At 41.6% G+C, this 13,253-nt stretch overlaps 1 protein-coding gene across 1 annotated transcript in view; it reads right to left on the reverse strand.

Moving 5' to 3' along the window:
• Nucleotides 1-3,297: 3,297 nt before the first annotated feature.
• LOC110153159 (inactive ubiquitin carboxyl-terminal hydrolase 54-like) overlaps nucleotides 3,298-13,253 on the reverse strand; it is a 76,407-nt gene continuing 66,451 nt past the window's right edge. The window contains exons 15-22 of the mRNA XM_055162858.1: nucleotides 12,804-12,968; nucleotides 12,369-12,488; nucleotides 11,688-11,853; nucleotides 9,527-10,317; nucleotides 9,348-9,445; nucleotides 9,003-9,113; nucleotides 6,147-6,366; nucleotides 3,298-5,480 (exon numbers count right to left, since the gene is read on the reverse strand). Coding sequence (XP_055018833.1) covers nucleotides 4,909-5,480; nucleotides 6,147-6,366; nucleotides 9,003-9,113; nucleotides 9,348-9,445; nucleotides 9,527-10,317; nucleotides 11,688-11,853; nucleotides 12,369-12,488; nucleotides 12,804-12,968 — 2,243 coding nt within the window. The 3' untranslated portion in view covers nucleotides 3,298-4,908. The remainder of the gene's footprint in view (nucleotides 5,481-6,146; nucleotides 6,367-9,002; nucleotides 9,114-9,347; nucleotides 9,446-9,526; nucleotides 10,318-11,687; nucleotides 11,854-12,368; nucleotides 12,489-12,803; nucleotides 12,969-13,253) is intronic.

Here is a 13,253-nt window from a genome sequence, read left to right on the forward strand (position 1 = left end):
CCCCTGCTCTGTGAGATGGAGGAGTACAGCGCCCTCTTGTGTCTCCCGTTCGTACTGACAGTGGTAAAAAGCTTCTCCTGTGGAAATAGGCCTCATATTTACAACAATATACAATATACAATATACAATATACAATAGGGAAACAAACTGTAGGCAATAGTCACTGTTGGGAAGGTGACTTTTAAAATGTATTCCCCTACAGATTACAGATTAAATAACCCAAAATGTAGTTTGTAATCCATTAAATTACTTAAAGTGAGTAACGTAATCTGAATACTTTGGATTACTTGATTTGCTGTAGAGAAGCAAAGATGAGGAAATCTTCTCATAAGATGTTTAGACTTTACTGAACCGTATTAAAAATATTATTGATAGAAGAGGAGACACATCCATGCAGCATGATTTAGTCCTGTTTTAGTCCTGTTTTAGTCCTGTTTTAGTCCTGGTTTAGTCCTGGTTTAGTCCTGGTTTAGTCCTGGTTTTAGACCGATTTTAGACCTGGTTTAGACCTGGTTTAGATCTCATTTAGATCTAGTTTAGACCTGCTTTTAGTCCTTTTTTATTCCTATTTTAGTCCTGTTTTAGTCCTGGTTTAGTTCTGGTTTAGTCCTGGTTTAGTTCTGGTTTAGACCTGGTTTAGACCTGGTTTTAGTCCTGGTTTTAGACCTGGTTTAGACCTGGTTGAGATCTAGTTTAGACCTGGTTTAGTTTCTGGGAATGAGTGGAATTACGTGTAATCCATTTATTTCAACAAAGTAACTGTAATCCAATCACCACTCACTGAAACAGTAACTGTAACCGAATACAGTTACTCATAATTTGTACTCTGATTACGTAACTCCAGTACATGTAATCTGTTACTTCTCAACAGTGGCAATAGTAGAGTGACCAGGCTTCTCTATTTATCCAGAACAGACCCAGTGTTGAAACCTGTGTCCCCTGTCCCAGCAGATTTATCCAAAACCATTATTTTGTCCCAACAAAACAAGAAATGTCCCAATTTGTGACCAACCTGATCCCCACTAACAGTAAAGGGGCCAATATATTATCATTTGTTTAGCTAAAATTCAGAAAACTGTGCTGGAAAATGACTATGAGGCAAAAACAAAAAAAAAGCAAAACAGAAGTCCCTCAGATTACATAGTGACCCACAAATGAGTCGAGAATGGACAATGTTAGGCATGTTTATTAATACCAACCATCCCAACCTGATGTGACCCAGTTTTGAGTTTTGAAAATCTGGTCACCCTAGAGACCAGTGTTTCCCAACCTTTTTTCTGGGGACCCATATTTTAAAAGTCACAAAGTTTCCCGACCCAAGTCAATAGATATTACTTGTAAATCACAAAATAATTTGACCATTATTGAACATTATTGAACATTAATAAGGATATTTTATTGTTGACTGAGTGAACAATTAGTATTCCTCAAGTTTAAACAATGAAAAACAGTCAAAGGATCCATAAGTCGCCTATTTGCACATTAAATGTAGCCCGTTTCTTTTCCTTTTCAACATTCAATTGAAGCAGCAATACTGGAACAAATTAGTCAATAAAATAATTACAAAAAGATTAGAAATGATACAAAACATGTCTTAACATTTCAACATTTCTAATGAAATAGGTGGGCCTGTCTGTGTTTATGTTGCGTGAGCGCAGCAGCAGATCAGACATATAGGCAGAACTGCGTATTGCAGACCAACATGCAATTCGTGACAAGGTGACCCAAAAAAAATCTCTTGTGATCCACCTTAGGGTAGGGACCCAGTCTTTGGGAAACAATGCCCCAGGCAATAGGCTATAGCAACCCTAAACTAGTAGCTAAGGCCAGGCAAGCAATGTATCCCTGCTTCATATGCCAATGAGCTATTCTTGAATTATATACATTATTTTTTTTTAAGTACAACTACAGTTTTCTAGATTATGATGGGTCACTGGTCTTACAGGATCGCCCCTGCCAGTCTACTCCTGCACAATTGAATATTAACCTCATTACCCTGAGTGAATGTTTTACACTTTACTTCAGCTAAACTTAGGGTGACCAAATATCTATTTACCCGGGACAGTACCAGTTTTGAGCTGTGTCCCCTGTCCCAGTAGACTTATCCAAAACCTGTGACTGTCTCAGTTTTATATAAGAAATGTCCCAGGTGTCCATATTTTTAACCAATTTGATCTAAACTAGGATAAAACTAAGTTTAAACCAGGACTATATCAACTAAGGACTAAAACAAAACTATCACAAATTTTTGACTAATCTATCCCTGCAGTAATGACTAACACAAGAATCCACAATGTTACATGCTCTTTTCACAATTGTATTCTTTCCAAACATCCCAACCAGGGTGTGTCCCAGTTTAGAATTTTGAAAATCTGGTCACCCAAATTAAACTAGGCTGTACACCCCTGAGCTTCATCAGCACTAGCCTACTGCCTATGACTACAGAGTTGCTTTGTGGCCATTAGCCTTTAGCCAGTTGGTGCTTTATAAATTAAGAGGAATATTTGGTCTAATAAATGTAGCCTCCTAAAAGCCTAATAAACATGGAAGTTGTAAAGTAAAGCAAAAGGGTGTAGACACAGGGCAGAGTGCAGATGGGATGCAGCCTGCCCACCGCCAGACATGGATCCATAAAAGTTCTATTCATCTAGAGCACCATATATATATGTATATATACAGTCTATAGTAGAGTAGACTTTTATATATACAGTCCATGGTAGAGTAGAGACCCCTGTCCCAGCTCCACTTATAGCCTACATTTATTCACTGATGCCACATATTAAAAGTGTGATTTACATACACGATCATATTCTTCTTTCTTGCAAAGGTGCACGTGTGCGCATGCGTGTGTGCGCATGTGTGTTCCTACTGAAACATAAAAGTAAAATGGTAGAAAGGTCTCCAATAGTCTGGTGAAATTGTCTGTCTAAATGAAATGTCAGATTGCAGGTTGTTGACTTTATTATGGCTGAGTGGCTAACACACACACGTGCCTGATAGTAAGAAAGTTCCAAGTTCAATTCGAGCGTCGCCCAAGCATTTGTATGTTTTTCCTCATGTCCGTCTGAGTGGGTTTCTTGACCAAGCGAAGCCTAGGCCCAGATTTGTATTTCGGTCGCTGAGCGTGACACTGTGGCACCCGCTGCTCCTGACGGGTGCCCCAGTGGCCTTGAAGGATGGGAGCAAAAATGAACTCTTTAACCTTTAACCTTTTTTCTTTCATAACTTAAGAGAACTTAATAAGAGAAACGAGTAGGTCGCATGATGATCAGTACAAAACACATTTTTGTTCTTTGTGTCATTGCTACAACTTTATTGAAAAAATACTTTTCCTTTAATGTGGTCTGCACAGCATGAAAACACTGAATACAAGATGAAACCAATAATTCAGCAGGAAACACAAATGAAGCTCTGCTCCTAAACAGCCCATGGAAACAAACAGGAACTTTTGTCTTTAGTCTTTGGTTTAACTTTAACATAGGCTGTTCATATCCAAACAATAAAATTTAGAAGCAACATGAGGCCATGGCAGAAGCAGTTGTAGCTACTAGAGTGAGTATTTCTACTAAAATAATCTAACCAAACTCTGTTAGGTCTATAAAAATAGCATCAAAATGTCACAAAAATAAAAATAAGAAACTCTAATGAAGCAAAATGAGTTTGACATGATCAAGTGAAAAAATAACTGCTCCACATTTGAATCACTGACACGTTAACAATATAAACTCAAGTCTGCCATAAAACAAAAAGAACCCAGACTTTCCTGGTGCTCTGATGGCGACAGAGGTCCACACAGTCCTTTTATCACAACTCTGTTCTTCACTAAAGTTTGTTCCATGTTGTTCAGAACAGTGGGTCCATCCTGCAGACTCAAGTGGAATAGTAACAGAAAACTCTCCCTAAACAAGAGGAGAAGCTAAGTTTAGTAACTAGCAACAAGCCAAAAGAAAGACTATCTGCAACACTTCTAAAGTGCACTAGAACAGAATACACTGGAGCTGCAGTGGCCTGGCTGCTCTAAAGGGTCTGCATATAGAAATATACTTCTTACAGCACATTTACAAGGCTAAATAACATGCTAAATATTAGCTGTTCAACTTGAGTTATTATCTTGAAAAAGAAAGTGGCCGCACACTATGTACAGAAGAGTAGAGTAGGTAGATAATATAGAATTACACTCAGGTTAGATGTTTAACATATGCACAGTCCAATCTGACAAAGCTACAAAAATAAACGAGTCGATTATTATTGGCCCTCCAAACCCTCTAACAGTGTAAATATGAACGACACTGCTCCATGTGCACTCTTCTCCCATCTCCCTCATATAAAGGTTCGATCATTTGTAGAATTAGAATAAGGCCAATGTAGCTCTATATGGGACCAGATTTAAGGCACACTATTACATTACATTCAGACTCATTGAAGACCAAACCAACTGTACAATGAACTCTCCTCTTCATCGTACACTGATTACATCATTATTCTGTTCTTAGTGGCATATGGCGGGTGCTCAAAGACATTCAAAGAGATTTTCTTTAAAAATATCATTCCTGGTTTCTCAACATTGTGACTTTTGTTACATCAGCTCAACCCAAAGCAATAAATAAACCCACCAAAGAGTTTTAGAGTGTACAAATATACTGTGCTTTTGTCATATCAGTCCAGTCTCAGGTAGGTTTCACACAGAAGGCATGTCTTCATGTTCGGTTCTGTTTATGCTGAAGCTCTGTTGGCACATTGTACAAAGTAAACCAAAGTGTGCTGCAAGCAGCAGGGGTGAGATGGGGGTGTGAGAGAGTGAGAGAGAGTGAGTGAGTGAGAGTGAGAGTGAGAGTGAGAGTGAGAGAGAGAGAGGAGTGAGAGAGAGAGAGGAGGAGGAGGAGGTGAGGAGGTGGTGGGGGGGCGTGATCAGCTGCTGGGGCCAAATCTCCTCATGTAGGCCCCACAGGACGAGCAGTAGGGCCTCATGGGCTCTGCACACATGTGTCTGCACAGAGAGCACAGCTGAGAGCTCCTGTGCACGGGGAGGTCAGTCCTGTGGAGAGGCTGATGGAGGCGAGGGGGCGGGGCATGGCGGGCGTCATGGCGGACATCGCGGCGCCAGTCGTTGTCAGGTGGCACGTCCAGGCGGCGGGGCTGGGGTGCGCCTTCTCTTTGGGAGTAGTGGGGCTGTTGGAGCTGAGCAGTTCCGTTCACTGTACCATTAAACGAGGCTTGTCTGCAGTGAGAGGTGTGTGAGCGTGGAGCATGGCCTAGGGTGGCGTACATTCCCTGTGGAGCCATAGACACAGGCCCAGGGCTGGAGCCAGGGCTGGAACCAGTCCTGGGTCTGCACAGGGACAGAGTGGGGGAGGGAGGAGGTCTCCGCGGGGCCCGGGGCAGTGTGCCGTAGTTCAGCGCGACACTGTGAAGGCTTTCACCTGGGACAGTCTGGTACCGGTCAGACACAGCCAAAAACAACTTCTGCTGCAGAGACGCTCCTGAAGAAAGACAAAATATGTGTTCAAGAAGAACTGCACAATAGCAAATAACAAAGAGTAAATATAGACTCACTACCAGCTACAGATTTGTGCAATATCAGGCATTAATAGAAGGTACCTCCACTATATGTGTGCTGTTTAAATGGTTTCAGGCTCTTGAAACCACAAGAACTTTGATTTACTGTTTACTGATAACTACTGAGGTGGCACATTGATAGGATTTTTTCTTACAAGTTACAGGTTAGATCCGTGGAGACCCTGCCTTGCCATTAATTAAATAAATGAAAAATAGACGTTAGAAATAGATGTTTTATTGCCAAACTGTAGAATATTTCAGGCTAAGCTACAAAGATGCAAACATCATTTCTGAGTCTAATTTCTTATTTCACTCTATATATTTGTATTTAACCCAGTGTTGCTGAGTCATTTGTTTAGTTCCACGCTCCATAAAACACAGAACTACTGGACTCATTACCATCCACTGCAGTAAACCCCAAGTATTAAAAGTTGGCTACAAAAGTGTGATTCGACATCTTTGGCAATGGGATGAGTTTGAGTGTGATTTATAGCAGAGCCACACAACACCATGAATGAAGCAAAAACTGAGCTTATCTTCATCATCTCTGGCGATGATGTTTTTTTTGGAGGAGATGGAGGGTGGGTTACCTGAGGCGGGGTTCCGTGATGGCTGCGTGTGTGGGTGCGGTGGAGGGTACTGGTGCTCTCTGGGCTGGTGATGGTGGTGGAGGTGATGGGGGTGAGGGGGGTGAGGGGGCAGGTGCAGTGAGGGGTTGGTGGTGAAGGGGGTGGAGGAGGCACTGGGGCGACGGGGCAGGGTGGAGGAGGACATGACCTGCCTGGGAGGGGGCCTGGACATTGGAGGGTCCTTTGAGTGGCGGGGAAGAGATACACAAACAAAAGTGATGAATGAAATGCATACAAAGTAAGAAAAAAAACAAAAAATCACAAACATAATAGCACAGAAATGGTTACAGATTTATGAAAAATACTGACTAGTAGTGAACTAGTAGTGAAACTCGAAAATGAGAAGTCGAGACATCTCAAAGGACTTATCCTCCAAATACATTCAAATTCAAATACAAAGATACTCATTTGAGCAGGTATGGGCACTAAAAAAGTCAAATTCACTTGTGATTTTGACTTGATTTCAATTAATCTTGCAGCCTTAAAGGTGCATTGTGTGACTTTTCTGGTGAAGGGTCCATCAAATACTTTTCTTGGTGGAGATGTTATTGCTTTGTCTGGAATTTTTCACGGTATGGCATTAAACCTTTCTATTTTCATACAGACCAAACAAGACTAAGTTACAGGTCAGATCTGAGGAGAGGCGACCCCGCTCACAGTCAGAGTGTCTGTTTTTCTACATATTTTTGAGCTATAAAACCACCTGTAACTGAATAAACATAAGGTAGATCTGTTTAATGTCTGTGGAACATTCCAGGCAGAGCAATGACATATCCATAGAAAAAACAAGCAGGTCAAAGACCCCCAACCAAAAAGTTAAAAATGCACATTTAATACAGAAGTTTTGTAAAGGTGCACTATGTACTAGGGATGTAACGATACCCAAATCTCTCTGTACGATATTTTCACGGTATTCCATCTCACGGTACAATATTTATTGCGATATTTAGTAAGACTAATACAACTGTGAATAATACTTTTTCTTTGTAAAATGCCCTCACAAGCCCTTGGTTCTGTCATAATCCAAATAACTTACACTTAAAAGTACTTATATAACAGTTATTTCTTCATGTAGTCTGCTTTGAAAGAGTAAAGGATCATGGTCTATGTAGTTCTCTCTGCTTTTTAGCTATTGCTGCATCATAATTACTCATTTAAGCAAAGAGATTTATAATATATTCGATATACTGTGATGGCATTCAAATATTATTGTGAGACCTTTCACGATACAATCTCATGATATTTCAGTTATTGTTACATTCCTACTTTGTACTTTTTCTGATAAGAGTCGAGCACCTGGTTGTGTCCATGGAGATATGTTAGGGAGATAACTGCATCACAGTATGGCATTAAACCTGATTATTATTTCATTACAGGTGTTTTTTAAAATAAATAACTAGCTTGAAAAATATGTATTGTACTCTAAGCGGATCCACCTCTCCACAAATCGGGTCTGTAAATTACCTTGGTGCTTCTCTCCATGGAAACAGATTAATATCATACCGTGAAAAATTCCAACCAAAGCAACAGACAGACCCTCCATCCGGAAAGTTACACAGTGCACCTTTAACAGCAGGTTACAGCTCGCTCTGTTTTCATCAATCATGTATTATTTGAACGTTGAAAAATATCGAGCGGAGACTCTGACTTTGCAGTGAATCCACAGGCTGAATTCTTCCCATCGGATGAAAACGCCAATATGAGACTGTTTCTGTCAGTAGCGATGATGCGGCCGGCGCCAGGGTTAAAAGCCTAATGGAGGAGCTAAATCATGTATCAATGTTTAATGTGCAGCCCTGGGGTATATCCTGAGGGCTGAATCCATGATGGCTCCGCTCACAGCTCCACACAGGAGACGGAGAGAAACAGTCTGTCTCTGCACCGGGCCTCATGCTGTTCTGATGATCTGAGCACTGACAGGCTAGGCTCACGAGATCACACAGACACATTTGGAATACACTATACTACTTTGTTTTTTTTTTAACACCTGCATATTTGCTTTAAAGGTGCGCTATGTAACTTTTTGGCTGAGGGTCTGTCACCTGCTTGTTCTGTCATTCTGTCATTGCTCTGCCTGGAATCTTCCACAGTATGACAGCCTTACATTTATCTACCTTACATCTACCTCACATTTATTCAATTACAGGTGGCTTTATAGCTCAAAACTACAGAGAAAAACGTGCATTCTGAATGTGATCAGCAGGGCTGCCTCTGCACAGATATAAGCTGTAACTTGGTCTGGTTCGGTCTCTATGTTGAAAGAAAGGTTTGCTGCCATACTGTGAAACATTCTAGACAAAGCAGTAACATTTGATGGGCTCTCCACCAGAAAAGTTACACAGTGCACCTTTAAGTATAGAGCTTAGTATGGTTATTTGTTATAACTAGTCTACAGCATTGTTATTGTATGGTTGTTTTCACACAACTTTCAACAGCACGGTAGGTTATTTTTAGCCTAAAACCTGCATATGGTCAATAGTTTGCTTATATCTAGTACCGAGTGTTTAAACTGAATATGCTGTGAGGACACATGTTTACATAACAGTAATATTTTCCACAAATCGACATTTGTAAGGGGCAAGGTCAAGTAAAAGATAAAGTACACTGCAGTGTTGATAGCAAACGCAAGGGGGCAGTGTAATGCAAAATTTATGAAGGGACGTTAAAGAGTCTTAATATAGAAAGTCTAATATAGTGGTACGAAAGAAGCACCTATGAAAAGACAGGACCAAGCAGTATCTATACACAGTATCTGTATACAGTATGTGTATAATATATGTGTATACTATGTGTGTACAGAGAGTGAGTGGGACTTACAGAAGGGTGAGACGGGAGTGTTTGGGAGCGTGACCCGATGACCGACCCGCTCAGACTGCGGGCGAGTCTTCTCATGTTGTCTGCGCTGTAGCTTTCATCCTCACCTGACACCTGCAACAACAAAAACATGAGTTTCCAAAGTGTTAGACTGTAGGCTCTGGCAACTGGTCTCACTCTATGGCACATTAACTGAGTAAGAGTACAATTACTTATTGCGTAACTACAGTATTCCTTTATTATCACAAGAATTCAACTGGAAGGATAGTTTAGACATTTTGATCATTTAATTAGAACACCAAAATAACTGGTCTACTTAAAATGTGATATTTCAAAAACACTGTGTACCTTGTGCACAGGAGGAACAGGAGTTCTGTAGGCATATTTTTCAATCTCTGCAGTGGGTGTTTTGGACCGTCCAGACCCTGATGGGATCCGTCTAGCACCTGCAGGAACATGGGGAGCATTGGTCACAGCGTTATTACATAAACGGTGACGGAGGTCAGACTAAAAGCATATAGCAGTACCTGTCCTGTTACTAGGCTGCTGAGGAGCAGCCCCATAGTGGTTCCTGTCCACAGGGGGCGCTCTCAGGCTGGCCTGGTACAGACAGTCCAACTCTGACAGCTCCTCTGCAGCCTCTGCTCCGATCTTCTTCTCTGCTGCACTCATGGCGCCGTAATATCTGTTGACGTTCTCTGCCCAGCGCTCCACTGGCAAAGCTGCTGCTCTGTAGTCATGAGAGGAGGGAGTTGTGAAGGTCTGAGGGGGTCGAGCGGCAGGGGGGGTACAGGGGGGCATGGTACCAGAGGAGGAAGGGACAGAGGAGCTAAGAAGTGAATTTATATGAGAGTCGTCCGCCAGGCACGACCAGTTCCTCGTTGGATTGGTGGTGGGCAGGGCTCCAGTGGAATATGTTTGTGGTGAATGATTGTTGATCTGCTGCTGCATGCCGTTAGCATAGACCGGTGAGGGGGTCCTAGTGCAGGGCGTGGGCACAGGAGCAGGGGGTGTCCGGGCCCAGAGGGGAGGGGCAGTCTCCTCCTCCTCGTCCTGGTCCTTCGGCTCATAATTGTCCACACACAGAGCAGGGAGCGAGCGGCAGTTACTGAGAGGTTTTCCGAAGCGCGTGTATGACCCTGCGAGCTTCTCCTCTTCCTGTGGTACGTCTGGTGAAGGCCGAATAGTGGACACATCTTCAGGAAGAGCCGATTGGTCGAGACGTGGAGAAGGAGGCGGGTCCATCTTATCGTGACTGCTGATTGGCTCGTCTCCCTGTCCGTCTGTCAGAAGTACTTGGAACGGGACAGACTTTTCACTGCAAAAGAAGAGATTAGATAGAAGAAAGATGAGTCTGCATTAGGCTTGTAAGTACAGGAAATGACTAAGATCCTAATCGATACTAAAACTAGCACTAAAACTAGATAATCATTTGAGCAGGTACTAAAAAGTCACATTCACAGGACAGAAATGAACCTTTCCTGAATAGTTTTAGAATGATCTTGACCTATTATGATTTAATGTTGAAATCAAAATTTTAGTACCGTGACTACACAAGTTTAGATTCCTCTTGGTGGTATGAGGGTTGAGATGTTATTGCTTTGTCTGGAATGTTTCACAGTATGGCATTAAACCTTTATCATCATGGAGACCAAACCAGACCAAGTTACAGGTCAGATCTGTGGAGAGGTGACCACACTCTCAGTCAGAATGCCTGTTTTTCTAAGTAGTTTTGAGCTATAAAACAACCTATAATTGTAAAAATGTAAGATAAATGTAGGTCTGTTCAATGTCATATTGTGGAACGTTCTAAGCAAAGCAATGCCATATCCACAGAAACAAGAAGGTGACAGACCACCAGCTAAAAAGTTACACAGTGCACCTTTAAGGGGGTGTTTTCACTAATACTTGTACAGAAATGAGCTGTGTATGGATACTCAGTGTGCAGAGCCTTATGTCAGAGGCAGATGGTTAGATCACATGTGTGTTGTGAGTTCATTTCCTGGGGCGTGCTGACAGCTCCTTCACATGCTTCACACCTACAGTGAGTCAACAGCTCTTTACACCTCTGGGACTGTGCTCTGAGCCTCATGACTCAAACAGAACAAGCTCAAGGATTTGAAAATGAGTTAAACACTTTGTACTATTTTGTATTTGTATTTTGAAGGTAAATGATGCTGACTTTGACATACAATATGACAATTTCAGGTGTTAGATATATTTGGTTTAATAATTCTGCTTAAATGTGCACAGTATAATGTTTTTGGTTGGGGTCCGTCACCTGGATATGTCATTGCTCTGCATGAACTATTCCACAGTATGACATTAAAATAGCTTTACCTCACATTTATTCAATTACGGGTGGTTTAAGAGTTCAAAAATACCTACAAAAACAGACATTCTGACTGTGCGGGGATGCCTCTCTACTGATCTGACCTGTAACTTGGGCTGGTTTGGTCTGCATGATGATAGAAAGGTTTACTATCATGAGTGAAATATTTCAGACAAAGCAATAACATGTCCACTGAGAAAAGCAGATGACGCACCCTCCTCTTGAAAAGTTACACCATGCACCTTTAATGTGTTGTACAGTTTTCTTAAAGGTCAGACGATGATATCATGTGTGCTGGAATGAGGACTGCAGAACACTGGATACCTCTGTGTGCTCTACTGAGACTACAGCAGTACCTGTGCGTCTGGTGCTGAGGCTGGGGCTGCTCAGTACTGCTGCCTGCCTCTAAGTGGCGCTGTTGGAGTGTGATTCGCTGCTGCAGACCCCGGGCTCTCCTTATGCAGCGCTGGAGCCGAGTGTGAGCACTGGCCCCAGACTCAGCTGCTGCTGAGTGCAGTTTGGCTGCAGCCAAGCCACAAATCCACATCAAGAAAAGGTCCAAAACAACCAAACAAAAGAAAAGTATATGAGGAAAAAAACAGGATGAAGACATGCAAAAGTATAAGGTCAAAACAAGTAAAATTAAATGAACATGTATCTATCTATATGTGAGGCTATGACAGCCATTCAGACTAAAATGGAGTCTATGAGATGGTTAAATTAAATAAATGCACTGTAATGTTACAAAGTAAACCAAACACATTGAGAACTCATATTAATGCCATAAATAAAAAAATATTTAAATGGAAAAATAACTGATCAGAATTAAATAATTATGTATATTTAGAAATTATTGTATTGAAAAATAAATAGCACAGATTCGAGCAATGCATTTAAAAAAGTTGCAGCTGCCTGTGAAAAAAGAGTTACAGAGCAGCCTGATGGAGAGAATGTCTAAAAGGGCTTCGCTGAGCTTTACTCTGCTGCATATGTTGTGTAGTTGTTTTTCTCTTTGGGGCCAATGGGAGAATACTTACACACAGCTTCATTTACTGCAGTAAGAGCAGCTGCCACTTCTCCTGCCTGCTCCAGACACACAGACTGGTCCAACAGGAGCTCAGCTTCAGAAACACACCTTTCAAAGCGGTCTCCTTTACCTATTTACAAGTAAAGTATGGTATGGAAAGTTATAAGATACATTTATTACACAATATTACTTTTGAATCAGAATTCATCCTTTGAGAAGCCTTATAAATGTTCTATAAAATGTCTTTACTCAATAAAAATCTAATATCTACATTTCTAAAACTATTTTCCCAAATAGCTGTCTGTGTAATAATTTCTGGTGGTGGTGTTTGTGTGTATGCAGCCGCTCTACTGCAGGGTCAGACTGTCTTTTGTGAGCTTCTCTTTCATTCTGTTTGAATGAGGAACATTCCTGTTGTTCACAGTTTTGCAGTGTGGGCCCATACCCTGAATCTGCAGCTGGTCCAGGTCCAGGTACTTGCTGGGCCTGGGGTTAAAGCCCAGAGCGGCCTCCTTCTCCTTCTCCTGACGCCTCTGCTGCTCCTCCTCTCTGGCTCTTCTCAACACCTCGTCCTGCAGCTCATCCAGCTCACTACGGCCGGAGGAGGGCGCTACAACAGACACACATAAGAACCATGATTTTTTTTATGGCCAATATGATACCAGTTGTTTAAAACAGAAAGCAACTAACAACAGATAAGCACTGCCAATATTCTGGGCCAATATATAAGGGCCAATTTGGATGATTTACCCATCTATAAAAAAGTTGTGTCACATTATCTTTTTGCATGTTTACATAAAGCTATGTGAGTAGTTTTGTAGGCAGTAAACGGGCAAAACAAAATATCATCCCATGCTGGGGATTTAAAGCTAAAAGCTGACGCACTAAAAACTCC

The sequence above is a fragment of the Boleophthalmus pectinirostris genome, unplaced genomic scaffold (assembly GCF_026225935.1).
Source record: "Boleophthalmus pectinirostris isolate CB_2022bp ecotype Guang Dong unplaced genomic scaffold, ASM2622593v1 HiC_scaffold_5, whole genome shotgun sequence".
NCBI lineage: Eukaryota > Metazoa > Chordata > Actinopteri > Gobiiformes > Gobiidae > Boleophthalmus > Boleophthalmus pectinirostris.